The sequence below is a fragment of the Mirounga leonina genome, unplaced genomic scaffold (genome assembly GCF_011800145.1).
Source record: "Mirounga leonina isolate KUSES-001 unplaced genomic scaffold, KU_Mleo_1.0 Mir_91, whole genome shotgun sequence".
NCBI lineage: Eukaryota > Metazoa > Chordata > Mammalia > Carnivora > Phocidae > Mirounga > Mirounga leonina.
The window spans coordinates 363,541-379,052 of NW_023270839.1; the positions used below are offsets into that span (position 1 = coordinate 363,541).

The 15,512-nt window shown below is 38.0% G+C and overlaps 1 protein-coding gene and 1 long non-coding RNA gene across 19 annotated transcripts in view; one reads left to right on the forward strand and one right to left on the reverse strand.

Annotated features, from left to right (window-relative positions):
• Positions 1-15,512, forward strand: part of HEATR5A (HEAT repeat containing 5A) — a 111,671-nt gene that overhangs the window by 86,996 nt on the left and 9,163 nt on the right. For all 11 annotated transcript variants that reach the window (XR_004677255.1, XM_034993822.1, XM_034993818.1 and 8 more), the window contains 6 exons: positions 495-717; positions 2,237-2,485; positions 4,469-4,596; positions 6,102-6,249; positions 7,684-7,956; positions 10,396-10,620. Coding sequence is in view for 10 of the 11 variants with exons in the window: in XM_034993822.1 (XP_034849713.1) it covers positions 495-717; positions 2,237-2,485; positions 4,469-4,596; positions 6,102-6,249; positions 7,684-7,956; positions 10,396-10,620 (1,246 nt within the window). In the remaining variant the exon portion in view is untranslated. The remainder of the gene's footprint in view (positions 1-494; positions 718-2,236; positions 2,486-4,468; positions 4,597-6,101; positions 6,250-7,683; positions 7,957-10,395; positions 10,621-15,512) is intronic.
• Positions 7,795-15,512, reverse strand: part of LOC118003078 — a 78,501-nt gene continuing 70,783 nt past the window's right edge. For 4 of the 8 annotated variants that reach the window (XR_004677257.1, XR_004677258.1, XR_004677256.1 and 1 more), the window contains 2 exons: positions 10,468-10,658; positions 7,795-7,988 (listed from right to left, as the gene is read on the reverse strand). This is a non-coding gene — a long non-coding RNA (uncharacterized LOC118003078). Of the gene's footprint in view, positions 7,989-8,620; positions 8,659-8,855; positions 8,895-9,146; positions 9,167-10,467; positions 10,659-13,297; positions 13,389-15,512 lie in introns of those variants that run through there. The other 4 variants (XR_004677259.1, XR_004677263.1, XR_004677262.1 and 1 more) reach the window with 4 other exon arrangements.

Below are 15,512 nucleotides of genomic sequence, written 5' to 3' on the forward strand. Positions count from 1 at the left end.
ACACCATAGGCTATAAACTGAAATTAACTATTTAAAATACAACTAAGTCGGGCGCCTGGGTGGCTCAGTCGTTAAGCGTCTGCCTTTGGCTCAGGTCATGATCCCAGGGTCCTGGGATCGAGCCCCGCATCGGGCTCCCTGCTCCGCGGAAGCCTGCTTCTCCCTCTCCCACTCCCCCTGCTTGTGTTCCCTCTCTTGCTGTGTCTCTCTCTGTCAAATAAATAAAATCTTAAAAAAAAAAAAAAAGTGCAGCATGGTAACATATTTGTCAAGTATTTGCTATCTATAATGCATCTCATTGAAGAGAATATTTCTGGATCTTTCTATCCCAGTTTGTATGTGTGGTTACATGTATATACCTTCTTGGTATCAGAGTGCACTTGAAGTCCAGTATGCTCAAAGGTAAGGTCTGTCTCCTTGGCGAGATAAAAAATATTATAGCACCTTATTAATGGGTACAAGATCTTCCTATTTACAAATTAACTCTGTAACAGGTCTACATAATTGCTGTAGAAAGACATAAAAGCCACAGACAACCTTTGAAGACTACCACCTGTTCAGAAGAGAGTGTCAGAAATGGGTCGTATTCGTCAGATGGACTGCTTGACTTAGTCCACACAGACCTGGGCACATTGAGTAGGCTCTGGCTTGCTGCGCTTCAGGATTTTGCTCTCTTAACGTTGCCTTCAGAATTTGCCTCCCAACTTCCTGTTGAAGGTAAGGGGTTTGTAAAATATGTACATAATTCCTAGAATAACAGTCAGTAACTTTTCAAAATTTATCCTTTAGCAAGTAATGTTTAGCTGAAACATTTTCCCCATAGTAATTTCCATTTATAGAATAAGGATGTGAGAATTGCTTCAGGGTCGATACCCTGAAGTTGACCTGCTAGGTAATAAGGCATGCACATCTTACCTCACAAGGTACTGCCAAATTGCTCTCCAAGCAGCTGTAAAAATTTATATGCCCAACATATAACAGCATGTTTCTGTTTCACTAGATCTTCTACCATTGTATGTTGTCATACTTAATAAATTCTGTCCATTAGGTGGATATGAAATAGTTTTTCATTGTTTTATTTTGTTATTTTATTGATTGAAAACCTTTTTTCATATGTTTATGGGCTAAGTTTCTTCTTCCATCAATCACCTAGTCATAATCCTTGACCATTTTCTACTTGGTATTTGTCATGATTTTACTGATTTGTTAATCCCTTATCTAATTTTAGTATTATTCTTCTGTGATTGCGTGTCTTCCAAGTCTATAGCTTATTCTTTTATCTCTCTAAAATTAGTGTAGTCAATCGTTTATGGTTTGTGGTTTTGTGTAATACCTGATAAGTTTTTTTCTAATTTAAGATCATAAAGACCTAGAAGCATTACAGTTTTGTACTTTACAATTTGGGTTTTAGTGCAGCTAGATTTTGTGTGTGTGGAATGGGATAGGCATCTAGTTTTGTAGTCAGTTATTAATCTGCATTTTATGGATGGATATTTGGTAGCCACTTTTACTCTTCATGTTATTCCAGATGCCTTTTTTTTTTCTCTTTGATACGAATTTCAGGTCAGCCTGCCAACTTCTATTTAGAATTTTAACTGGAATTATACACAGAGAGATAGGAGTGTTTATTATACTTTTCAGTAGCATCAAAATGGAAATAAACTAATTTATTGGCATAGTATGTCAGCTACTAGTGAATGACAGATATAAATCAACATAAGTAAATCTCAAAAACATAAAATTAGGTGGAAAAAACACAAGTTCAAAAAGGTTACATACAAGGTGGTGCCTGTAAAGTAAAGTTAAACACACATAAGAGCACATATTATTTATAACTATAAACATCTGTTGCTAAATATAACATATTTATATATGTTATATATATAACATATATAACATAACATCTGTTATGAATACAGACATCTATTGTGGGAGTGAGTCACACTGACTTGAGGAAAGTGGTTATAGAAGGAGGGATAAGAATTAATGGTATAACAAAGTTTTAGGGTTTTTTGTTTTTTTAATAAGTGATTTAAGAGAGGCAAAATGTTAATGTTAATCTTATAAGTAGGTAAATGGGTATCAGTATTTGTTTGAAACACACATCACATAAATTCCTTAAAGGAACTTTTGAGATGATGGGAACGGTCTGTTACCTTGTAACACCGAAGAGAGAAAATGTTGTGGGAGCTACTCTCTTTTGTTCCTCCTGAAACTGCTTCTGCTTTTTTTGTAGGTGGTGCTTTCTACACAGCAGAGACTAGTGAAAATGCAAAATTGCATTATTACAGTTCCTGGGCACTTATCCTGCATGCTACAGCATTGTGGCTTACCACCACAGGCTTTGTTGTTGCTGACCCAGATGAAGGAGCATCTCATCTCTCAAGACCTGTAACACCAACTTCCATGTGTCAGGGTTCATCATCTGGGGCTACGGTAAAGTCCCCTGAGGATGTCTGCACTGATCGATTCCATCTTATTTTAGGTCAGTAAAAGAGCTAACAAGCTTCCAGTCCTTCAGAATTTTTCTTGAATTGTGCCTTACTCCCTTTCAGCTCTTGGTGGTTATTATCTCATCTTTGTTAGGTGTTAGTGATAAACTTGATATAACTGAGTAAACTTGTATACATTTTATAAAATTGCAGATTTCATTAAGTCTGGAATCCCATTACAAGCTGGCTTCAGCATCATGTTGAATGAATTATAGAAATTATAAAACCTAGTTTTTTCCACACAATTTTTAAAAGATTCATGTGGTGTCTATAAATTTTTTAAATTTCTTTCTCTCTATATTAAAAAATACCAATATACTGAGGGGGTCCACCTGCATTCCCCACCCCCAACCTCCTACCTGCGTTCTCAAGGATTGCAAGGTTCAAGAAAGTCTACTCAAAGGTATAAAATTGCAAGCAAATATTTAAGGTCAAAGAGATGAGATTTTTAGGTTATGAAGTTTAACCCATTCTTTGGCTTTCCTGGAACTTCATTTTTAAAGGGAAATATCTAAAATAGAGTGAGTTTCTAGAATAAATGAAAGAAATGTTTTTCATATTTTACCTAGTTCTTGGAAACCAACCCATTAGATCATTACCTATAAAGAAATTATTAATTAAATGAAATATAAGGGTTACAAAGATAAGTGATTAAATTAAGTAAGGTTTATGGTTCACAGAACTTCTATTATTATTCCTTCTCAGGCCAGACATGACCACAATTTCCTGTATCCTTGGGTATATTAAAATTTTGTTTCCATTTGCCTTGAGACAAGAGCTTTTTAAAAACAAACTTAGAGGGGCGCCTGGGTGGCTCAGTTGGTTTAGGGACTGCCTTCGGCTCAGGTCATGATCCTGGAGTCCCGGGATCGAGTCCCGCATCGGGCTCCCTGCTCAGCAGGGAGTCTGCTTCTCCCTCTGACCCTCCTCCCTCTCATGCTCTCTCTCATTCTGTCTCGCAAATAAATAAAATCTTAAAAAAAAAAAAAAACTTAGAGAATGAAGGATGGCAGTTACTATGGGCATAAGCTATGCAATTTGACTAAGTTCATATTCTTTGTGTACCCCATTGTAACTGACCTTGAGCAAATTAAATAACTTAAGCTCTATGTGCTCATCTCCCTGTCGGAAAGAATGTTAATAATACTATGGAGCATGGGACTCTTGATCTCAGGGTTGTAAGTTCGAGCCCCATGTTGGGTGTAAAGATTACTTAAAAATAAAAATCTTAAAAAAAATTAAAAAGTACCTGCTTCCTCAGGTATTGTGAGAATGAAATGAAATGATATGTGTAAAGATGCAATGCTTGATCCATGATAATCACTCAGTAAATTTTAGTAAGAATAAAGTTATGAAACTCCACATGTTGGGGCGCCTGGCTGGCTCAGTTGGTAGAGTATGCGACTTTTAATCTCAGGGTCATGAGTTCAAGCTCTGCGTGGGTCCTACTTAAAAAAAAAATTTATTTATTCTTAGGATTTTATTTAGAGAGAGACAGCAAGAGAGGGAACACAAGCAGGGGGAGTGAGAGAGGGGAGAAGCAGGCTTCCCGTCGAGCAGGGAACCCGATGTGGGGCTCGATCCCAGGACCCTGGGATCATGACCTGAGCCAAAGGCAGACGCTTAATGACTGAGCCACCCAGGCGCCCCCCAAAAAGTTTTTTTAAATAAAAAACTCTCCACATTAAGTTCTCTAGTGCAATTTTGTAATTTTTTGCATTTTTGAGCTATTTCATAGCAACTACTCAGTAGTGCACAAGCCTGATTGAGATTATTCTTCATGTACCGTACATGTGGATAAAAAGGGCTAAAAGACTTGCTTTATTACTTAATTGTTTAGTCTTAAAATTATTGTGGTTTTTTACTTTACCTTTTTGCTAAGCTTATTTGTATATCTTATCTAAATATAAAATGAATTCCTTAACTTCCTAAACTAAGAATCTAAAAGAAGCCTCCTCTTTTTCTGTTTTCTGCAGGGATCAGTGTGGAATTTCTCTGTTCCTTACGATCAGATGCAACCATGGAAAGCATTACTGCTTGTTTACATGCATTACAGGCCCTTCTAGATGTTCCTTGGCCCAGATCTAAAATTGGCAGTGACCAGGTGATTTCTTATTTTTTTGTTAGGCTTCTGTAGTTTTCAAGGAACAGGAATAAAAACGTGTTCAGGTTACCACAGCAAACAGAAAATGAACACAGAGAAGTGAAAGAAAACTAAACTGCACGACTTGATCTCTCAGAACTGGAACGCTGTCAGCACCTGTGCAGACCCAGGAGCAGTAATGCCTCTGACTGCCACTTTCTGTCTCTGCTTCTGCCGCACTGATTTGTGCTGCTAACCACTCAGTGTACCAGCTCTTCAGTCGAACTTTCAGCAATGAGGGGAAGGCACTGTATTGAAGTGGCCAGTAGAGTAGCCACCGGTTACATGTAGAATTCCTTTGTTTTTCTGCTTCAGTGCACCCTGTTCTTTATATACATCTGTATCTTCGATTCCATTTCCCCAAGAGAGAATCTACTTGGTTCATATAGTTATGTCTATTACAGAGTATTGCTATTGGCTGAGTTCTCCTTCCTGGTTTTTAAAGAGATACTGGCTAGCCTATAGGTGGAGTCAAACACTAATATCTGACCCAGTTGTGACCATGATAATAGGATCACTATGAAAGTGTGGCACTTCTTTAACTTCTTTCCTAAGAGAAACTATGATTTTCTCTCTAGGTAGACTATAATTTAACCTGTTAACACTTTTGTTTATTAGGTTTAAATTACTAATCAGCGTCTTCCCTGACTGGGATTATACTTGAATAAATTCTAAACTTTTTGTTCTTGTTTATTCTGTATATTAAAACAAGTACAGTAAAGACAGATTTACTCTATTATTTTCAAAGATGAAAGAAAGCCACCAGAGTAAGCATTAGAAAAGAAAAGCAGAAAAAGAGACTGTTTGTCCAGTGTATTTTATTATTTTTTTTTAAGATTTTATTTTATTTGAGAGAGAAAGTGAGCGAGCACACACAAGTCGGGGGAGGGGCAGAGGAAGAGGGACAAGCAGACTCCCTGCTGAGCAGGGAGCCTGACATAGGGCTTGATTCCAGGACCCTGGGATCATGACCTGAGCCCAAGGCAGATGCTTAACTGACTGAGCCCACGGAGGCGCCCCAGTATATTTTATTCTTTAGAGGGATATCTATTTTGTGCTTATTAACTTATCACTTTCTAATGTCTCCCTTCTCCATCAATCTTTGTTCTTACTAGAAAACCTCAGTACAGATCTGGAAGTCTGGATGGCAGTGCTTTTATTCTTCTAGCCAGGTTTCTCACCTTGCTTTGGAAGTTTCCCTTTCCATTTTCCCATTTTAGGGCCTGTGTGAAAATGATCTTTTGTCATGGTGCCAACTCCTGCAAGGTGGGACAAAAACCAATCTGGAGTCCATTTAAAGTGGAACAAGTGTTACCTAACTTTATTGTACATACACCTTTATTTTTTGTGAGCAATTTGTTAATATTCTCTTTTTGAATTTTTTCATGGCATTTAATATTGGTATTTTTAAAAAAGAAGTATGTGATTTCCAATACAGTTTCCCCTAAATGTTTTCTCTATGATAGGACTTGGGCATCGAATTGTTGAATGTACTACATCGAGTAATTTTGACCCGAGAATCACCTTCTATTCAATTGGCTTCACTTGAAGTGGTAAGACAGATTATCTGTGCAGCTCAGGAACATGTCAAGGAGAAAAGACGAAGTGCAGAAGGTGAATGTTAACCCATAATGCAAAATTAATCATATTATAATCACATTAATCAGCATTACTTTTTTAAAGTATTCTTACATGTCTATGTTGTTCTGATAATGTTTTGTGTGTAGTAAAAATGAAACCTCTCTAAGTATGGTTTTAAGTCCTTTTATCCACCTCTACATGTTAGCTTGGATTTTGTTAGTAGCTAAGGTATTCCTTGGGAAAATGAGAATATTAACAAAATCCTGGAAGGGGAGAAAAAATCCTTTATACTGGTTAAGTACTTACTTTAGCTATGAGTGTTTACCAATGTACATGGAAGAACTACTGACAGGTTTTTTTTAAGTTTTCTTTATTTAAGTAATCCCTACACCCAACGTTGGGGCTCAAACTCACAATCCAGAAATCAAGAGTTTTATGCTCCACCTATGGAGGCAGCCAAGTACCCCATAACTACTGACTATTTTTTAATGACTTATGTTTTGCAAAGTGATTAAATTGCTTGTTTATAAATCTAATTTGGTATTGATGAGTTTATCATTTAATATTATATTTGACTACATATACCAGAAAACTCAATCTGACAGTGGATTTAAAACACAAGGTCTTGTTCTGTCATCTAAAAGAAGTCCCAGAGGCAGGCAGTCCTGAACAGGCATGGCAGTTTCTTAAAAAACATAGGGACCTCGGTTCATATCTTTCTGCCCGCCATTATCGATACTTAAGAGTACAAGGTAGGCACTGGAGCTGGACCTATCAGGTTCACATTCTTTTTTTTTTTTTCCTTTTTTTAAGATTATATTTATTTGAGAGAGCGAGCAAGCACAGAGGGAGCAGCAGAGGGAGAAGGAGAAGCAGGAGAGCAAGGAGCCTGATGTGGGGCTCAATCCCAGGACCCTGGGATCATGACCTGAGCCAAAGGCAGATGCCCAAATGAGCCATCCAGGCGCCCCTCAGGTTCACATTCTTAACAGCAAGTTGTTAACTAGACAATATTTTAAAGCTGAGAGGGTTACCAAGGATTTCTTTTGATCTACTGCAATAGGTAGTCATAATAAAGACAACTCCTTTTACCTCCATAACTTTATCTTTCATTCTTCAACACCCAAGACTTCAGCCATTTATTTAAATGTTTTACCTACAACAGGGGTGCCTGGGTGGCTCAGTCGTTAACTGACTGCCTTCGGCTCAGGTCATGATCCCAGGGTCCTGGGATCGAGCCCCACATGGGGCTCCCTGCTCGGCGGAAAGCCTGCTTCTCCTCTCCCACTCCCCCTGCTTGTGTTCCTTCTCTCACTGTCTCTCTCTCTCTGTCAGTCAATTAAATAAATAAATAAAATCTTTTAAAAAATATATTTTACCTACAACAGAAATGGACTTAAATTGCCATCTACCCAAACCAAAGCAAACACGAAGTGTTTATTCAACACTGTTCTTTCTGTCTTTTAGTTGATGATGGGGCTGCCGAAAAGGAAACCCTGCCAGAGTTTGGAGAGGGCAAGGACACAGGAGGACTTGTGCCTGGGAAATCTTTGGTTTTTGCAACACTGGAATTGTGTGTATGCATTCTAGTTAGACAGCTTCCAGAACTAAATCCTAAATTGACAGGTAGCCCAGGAGTAAAAGCTACGAAGCCACAGGTGCTGTCGGAAGATGGAAGTAGATTGGTGTCAGCTGCGTTAGTCATCCTCTCTGAACTTCCTGCTGTGTGCTCTCCTGAAGGTATGCTGTGGTATTTGACTGCTTTCCTTGACCTGGAGGGAGAGAAATGGTTATAGTAAATAAAGGAGATAATGGTTGCCAATTCTTTTCTCATTAAACTAATGCTGCCTCAAAGGTTTGGTGGGTTATGTTTTTAATCCTTTAAGATTAACATCACATTTTAGTAATTTGTTTTACTGAAAGGGTGAAGGTAAATAGAGAGATACCATGTACTATCAACAGATAATGCTCTTTTTTGGTTGACAGTATTTTTAACCTGTCAGTGGTAGTGATTTAGCTCTTGAGCATTTTTTGGTATAAAATACCTAATGGACTGTTCCTCTCTTGGTGATGACAGAGTTTGTCATCAGTTTGGAATCAAGTCCATACTTCTAATAGAGCATTTGAGGCTCCAGAAGGCTCTGCTGAGTCACTACCTCCTCCTGATTCCTTCTCTGTGAATCTTTAACCTACGAGCCTTCATGCTTATCCCTATTGTCCATGGTATTACTTGATCTGACGTAGTCCATACCTTCTCTCCTTTTTAAAATTTTGCCTTTCTGGGGCACCTGGGTGGCTCAGTCGTTGAGCATCTGCCTTCGGCTCAGGTCATGATCCCGGGGTCCAGGAATCAAGCCCGGCATTGGGCTCCCTGCTCCGCGGGGGGCCTGCTTCTCCCTCTCCCACTCCCCCTGCTTGTGATCCCTCTCTCGCTGTGTCTCTCTCTGTCAAATAAATAAATAAAATCTTTTAAAAAAATAAAATAAAAGTTTGCCTTCCTTTGAAGTTCATATCCAGGGGGCGCCTGGGTGGTTCAGTCCTTAAGCGTCTGCCCTCGGCTCTGGTCATGATCCCAGGGTCCTGGGATCGAGCCCCGCATCGGGCTCTCTGCTCAGCGGAAAGCCTGCTTCTCCCTCTCCCACTCGCCCTGCTTGTGTTCCCTCTCTCGTTGTCTCTCTCTGTCAAATAAATAAATAAAATCTTTTAAAAAAAAAATGAAGTTCATATCCAGGCCTATGTTATCTGTAAATGCTTCCCTAAAAACTCTAGCTCATAAAGAGTTGTTCTTGGGGCACCTGGGTGGCTCAGTCGGTTAAGCGTCTGCCTTCGGCTCAGGTCATGATCCCAGAGTCCTGGGATCGAGCCCCACATCGGGCTCCCTGCTCCACGGGAAGCCTGCTTCTCCCTCTCCCACTCCCCCTGCTTGTGTTCCCTCTCTCGCTGTGTCTCTCTCTGTCAAATAGATAAATAAAATCTTAAAAAAAAAAAAGTTCTTTCATGTGTGCATGCATATATCTGTGCGTGTAATGTTGCTTCTATATGTAAATAGGTTTTATGCATCATATAGAGGCATTATCTGTAATTTGTTATTACATATCAAAAATATAAACATATATACAAGCAAATATGTCTTGTTTCCAATGAAATACTGTATTCTTTAGGAAGTTTAGTACATAATAGATACTCCATACTTAATAGATTCTTACTTGATAAGCATATTTTTGCTTAAACATGTCTTGACCAAACATGTCTTGTGCTATCTTTTAACATGATTTTCAGCTTTGATTTGAATTAAAACCTATATTCCTTATTCTCACATACTGCCTTGCAGCAAGTATGGCAGAAAAAGTGACTAGCAGAAGATTTGGGACAAAAATACACCATGAGAGTTTTGCTGAGTAGCCTCTGGGAGCATTAAATTTACCATTTTAGTTTTAGTCTCTCATTTTAAACATAACTGACTTTTCAACTCCTTAGTGGCTATGAAATTTTTTTTTTTTTAAAGATTTTATTTATTTATTTGAGACAGAGAGAATGAGAGACAGAGAGCACATGAGAGGGGTGAGGGTCAGAGGGAGAAGCAGACTCCCTGCTGAGCAGGGAGCCCAATGCGGGACTCGATCCCGGGACTCCAGGATCATGACCTGAGCCGAAGGCAGTCGCTTAACCAACTGAGCCACCCAGGCGCCCCGTGGCTATGAAATTTTTAATAATTTATACTGAGTGGATTGCTACAAATTCCTTAGAAAAAAGTTTGATATAAAATAAATTCAAGTAGATAGTAGTAATGGTTGTACAGCATTGTGAATGTGCTTAATGCCACTGAATTGTACACTTTCAAATGGTTAAAATTATAAATTTTGTGTTGTCTATATTTTATCACACTAAAAAATAAATAAAAATAAATTGACCATTTGTCAACTACCAAATAAAATAAGACAGCAAAAGATACAAAAAATACTGTGACACAATTTAAATAACATTTTCAGTTATAACCAAAATTTAATGCAGTCTTAAAAATCTTAACGCTATCTAAATTATATTAATAGTTATAATCCTTTATGAAAAATGTCTTAAAAGCTAGAAATTTTTGACATTGTCTTACTCATCGATGATTTCTTTTTAGGAACTATATGTATAGACCGAAACATAAAGTGTTTTTAAAAATGTGTCTTACAGGAAGCATATCAATTCTCCCTACTATATTGTACCTTACAATTGGGGTCCTCAGAGAAACTGCTGTGAAGTTACCTGGGGGCCAGTTATCTTCAACTGTTGCAGCTTCCCTACAGGCTCTGAAAGGAATATTGTCTTCTCCCATGGCCAGAGCAGAAAAGAGTCACACTGCTTGGACTGACCTCCTCCGTAGTGCTTTAACAACAATACTTGACTGTTGGGATCCAGGTAATTAAGGCTGCTTGGAAGCAATTGTTTAGTTTGTTCTAAAAAGCAAGAGGAACATTTTTTTGAGAATAAGCTGTTTAATTGATCGTATTTGGCATTCTCACCTAGTGGGGCCCATATTCACTGCATATGTGTTCAGAGAATATATATAAAGTAGATAGAAACATATATGTTCTCATTTTAGTATCTTTACTCTTTATTACAGTTAAATGACTGGCATTATATATGTATATTAAGTATATATGTATATTAAGTTAACAGTGAGAGACCTTCAATTATAATATTAGTTTACGAATATAGTATGATCCATAACTAGCTGACAGAACCTTTTAATGCACACAGTATGTAAAAAAGTGCATAAGTTATGCATTAAAAATCTAAAATAAAATTGTTGGGTTTATATCCTCATTCCATCACTTACTAGCTAACTGACTAGCTAAGTTACTCAACTTCTCTGAGCCTTAGTTTTCTCATTAACAAAATAAGGGTATTGTGTTGTAGGAAATTGTTAGAGCAGTAACATAACATATGGAAAGCATATATCAATAAATGATAGCCAGTATTATGTTCAGTATCCATTAAAATTTGTTTTTCTCTTATTACTGTTGTATAGTTTCCATTTTCAACATAATGTCATGGTGATTGTAAAAAGTCCTTAGACGTATTATAGATTATCCCTGCCTTGTTCTGTTTATAAATGTCACAGTTCACCATATTCTCCTTCATATGGTGTATAGGTTTCAATTGAATTCAGCATTTATTGAACACCTACTTTGTGCCTAAAGATGAGTCTGGTATCTATAAATTGTTATATGATTAATATCATAAAGTACTCCTTGAAGGCAACAGTGATGTCTTATTTATCACCACATTTCTAAATATAGCAAAAAGACCGATTAAAAAATTAGAGTAATCCACTCTGAGTGAATCAGGCAGAGGTAGGGTTCTCTGGAAGCTCTTGCTGAGATGGAGTTTAAGGAACAACATCTGTGAAGGGAGTAGGGGAAAGTAGTATTGGCAGAAGAGGAAGTCGGACTCCAGTGCAAGCCCCCAACAATTGGGAGCTCTGCCGATTGCCCATATGAGTGCCTCACCTAGGCCTGTACTTTATTATCCTCAGACGTGGGCTACCACAGGAAGGATGTGATCTCAGTCAAGGCAACTCTAGCTGAGGCCAACCCTAAGGGAGCTAAGCTGACCATACTCCCACAGCTGGGTAGCACCTTCCTCCATGAAGGGGATCTCAGTGGTACAGCTCTATATCTACCACAAGAGGCTTCTCAGAAGAGTCGATTTCTTATAGAATCAGAAAGCATTTTCCACATGGACATCATAGAAATGGGTTCTAGGCACATTTCGATTACACAGCTGTAGACCTAAATAATACGGTATATTTGGGGACAGCAAGTAGAATAATGAAAGGATGTGGGGTTAGAAGAAGAGGCGGAGGAGGGTGATGAACAGTGATTATTAAAGAGATGAAGTTGGATGGGACATGGGGCCAGATTATGGAGGTTTGCATGGTTTGTAATTTGGACTGCTTTTAATATGCATTTGGAATCACTAAAGGGTTTTAAGAAGGGGAGTAAAGTGATAGGATTTGCATTTCTGAAGAATCACTGTGACAGCTATAGGAAAAAAAAAAACAAGATTCTTGGAGGTAAGATAGTAATGTAAGGATAAAGAGTAAAATGTTAAAAATAAAATCTTAAGCATGTATATTAACAGAATTTACTGAGAGTTTGGTTTAAGAATTGAAAGAGTACATTGAGCACTCATAGTGCCATTAACAAATTCCAAAGTGAACATTTTCAGGGGAATGTAATAAGTTGAGTTTGAAATGCCTTTCAGATAATCAAGTGGAGCATAATATGTAGAGGTCTGGAGTTCAAGTAATCCGAGCTAGAGATGATTTTAGACTGTGTGTATTGGAGAGTTACCAGTGTAACCTATGGGATGGATAAAATCACCCAAATTGAGTTTATGGAGCAAGATGGAGGAGATGCAGGAGAGAATACAGTCTTTAAAGAAAAGAGTTTTTTTAATGGTGAGAGCTTGGTCAACAGTGTAAATGGAAGGTAAGGAAAGTAAGGATAGACTCCTGTCGACAAGACGAAAGCTGAAGGAAAGTCTAGGGGCAAGGAATTTTCTTAAGATAAGACTCTAGCATGAGTTTGTGCTTATGGGGAAAAAAAGGTAGAGATGAGATTGGAGTTGGAAATATTAGGGAGGGAGGCAATGTCCCCTTCTAAGCAGGAAGAAATAAAATTCATAGTACATTTAGAAGGATTAACCTCTGCCAGTGGGAGGGAAGAAAAGGAGGTAGAGATGGGAAGTAATAAGTGTAAGTTTTTATGATGAGAGTTACAAAGAGCTTGCCTCTTCCATCACACACCACAAATACGTTTTTTGTTTATCAGAGAATGAGGTTAGGACAGTGAGGATTTAGACTAGCTACTGAGAGAAATTAAGCAGGAGCTGATGATCACAGGGAAACCATTTTCTGTGTAACAGATTGCCTGAAATCTTAGCGATTTAAAACAACAAGCAATTATTATCTGATAGTTGATGGGTCAGAAATATGGAGCACCATCCGTGGGTGGTTCTCACTCATGAGGTTACTGTTAAGATGTTGGCCAGGGCTGCAGCTAGAAGATCCATTTCCAAGATGACTCACTCATGGCTGTTGGAGAAAGTCTTCAGTCTCTTGCTTCCTCACCACAGAGGCCTCTCCGTGGGGCTAATGCTAAGGGAATCTTGCACTTATGCTAGGTAAAAGAGGATAGGAAAAAGGGAGTTTAGGGAGGGGTATGGGGAAGAGGGAATTTTAGAAGAAATGGGGAAGAGGAACCCAGGAGAGCTTTATCCTACTGAAAATAAAAAGACATTTTTACTAAACAGACTAGCTGACTATGTTGCAGTTTCAAGTTGTCATGAATGACTGAAAATAACAACTGTTTGGGAAGCAATATAGCATCATGATTAACAGTATGCTCTCTGGGGGCGCCTGGGTGGCTCAGTTGGTTAAGCGACTGCCTTCGGCTCAGGTCATGATCCTGGAGTCCCGGGATCGAGTCCCGCATCGGGCTCCCTGCTCGGCAGGGAGTCTGCTTCTCCCTCTGACCTTCCTCCTTCTCATGCTCTCTGTCTCTCATTCTCTCTCTCTCAAATAAATAAATAAAATCTTTTAAAAAAAAAACAACAGTATGCTCTCTGGAATCAAACTATCTGCCTTACTAATTGTGTGACTTGGGCAAATGACTAAATTTCTGTTCCTCATCCATAAAATGGAAGAAATAAGAGTACCCATCTCATGGTGCTGTTATGTGGATAAAATATTTAATACATATATAAAGTACTTATAATAATGCTGTCATCATGTTAAATGTTGACCCATGTACCTTTTACTTTAAAATTATTCAAATTATTTTTATAAAATCACACTCATCCATAATATTTTGCTTTCATTACTGTTATTGTTTCATTATTATCTCTCAAGCCTCAGTTAAGATACTAATCTCAACGCTTTCTCTGACCACCCAGTGTAGCAACTCCTGGGTTGCTTTCTTTTCTTTTCTTTTTTTTTTTTAAACTTCATTTACTTATTTGGGGTACCTGGGTGGCTTAGTCACTTAGGTGTCTGACTCTTGATCTCTTAGCTCAGGTGTTGATCTCAAGGTTGTGAGTTCAGTTCCCACATTGGGCTCCAATGCTGGGTATGGATCCTACTTAAAAAAAGTTTATTATTTAAGAATCTCTGCACCCAACATGGGGCTCGAAATCACGACCCTGATATCAAGTGTCACATGCTCTACCAGCTGAGCCAGCCAGGAGCCCCAACTTTGATCTTTTAATGTATTTTTTATATTCATAGATCTTGTGACTAACTGAAATTAAATTCTTTATTTACTTCCTGGTGTACAGTATATCTTCTGTAACTTATATTCTCAGTGCCAGAAAGAGTGCTGTTTCTTAAATATTTGTTGAATGAATGTAGCAAAGCTATTATCTCGATCCCTCTATATCATTTCTTCATAAGTAGTAATCCATTCTTACATAGTTTCATGAGTCAAATTTGTCACCCCTTTTTCTTTTCAAATAAAATTGAGTTTTCACAGCAGGTTCATTAAAATTATTGAATGAGATTATGAAGGTAAATATGGGAGGAAATGAAGGAAAATTATATCTAATAGAAAATTCCTTCAAGGGCGCCTGGGTGGATCAGTTGGTTAAGCGACTGCCTTCGGCTCGGGTCATGATCCTGGAGTCCCTGGATCGAGTCCCGCGTCGGGCTCCCTGCTCGGCAGGGAGCCTGCTTCTGCCTCTGACCCTCCCCCCTCTCATGTGCTCTCTCTCTCATTCTCTCTGTCTCAAATAAATAAATAAAAAAAAATCTTTAAAAAAAAAAGAAAATTCCTTCAAATGATTGTGGCCCATGCGGTATTTTCAGGTTTTTTGTACTGTTAAAAAGTGGTATTTTCACTTGACACTTGTATTGTCAAAATATGAATACCATAATCTTAGAAAAATCAGTTGTACATGCATTTCTAATTTGTTCCACAACAAAAATGATACTATAATAGCTAACATGTGTTGACCATATGTGCAACATGCTATTCAAATGCCTTACATGAATAACTCATTTAATCCTCATAACTTTATAAATGCAAGTACTGTTAATATTTTCATTTTATAAATGAGAAAACTAAAAATGAGGTTCAATGTCCAAGGTCACACAACTAGGAAATGTATATTCCTAGTAAATATACATACATATTTACTGATGTCTATCTGTAAAGAATATAATTACTTTGGTAATTTTTGGTTGTAGAATTACTTACAGTGTACATTTTAAAACCTACAACATTTGCCAGGATTCTTAAAATCAGTCC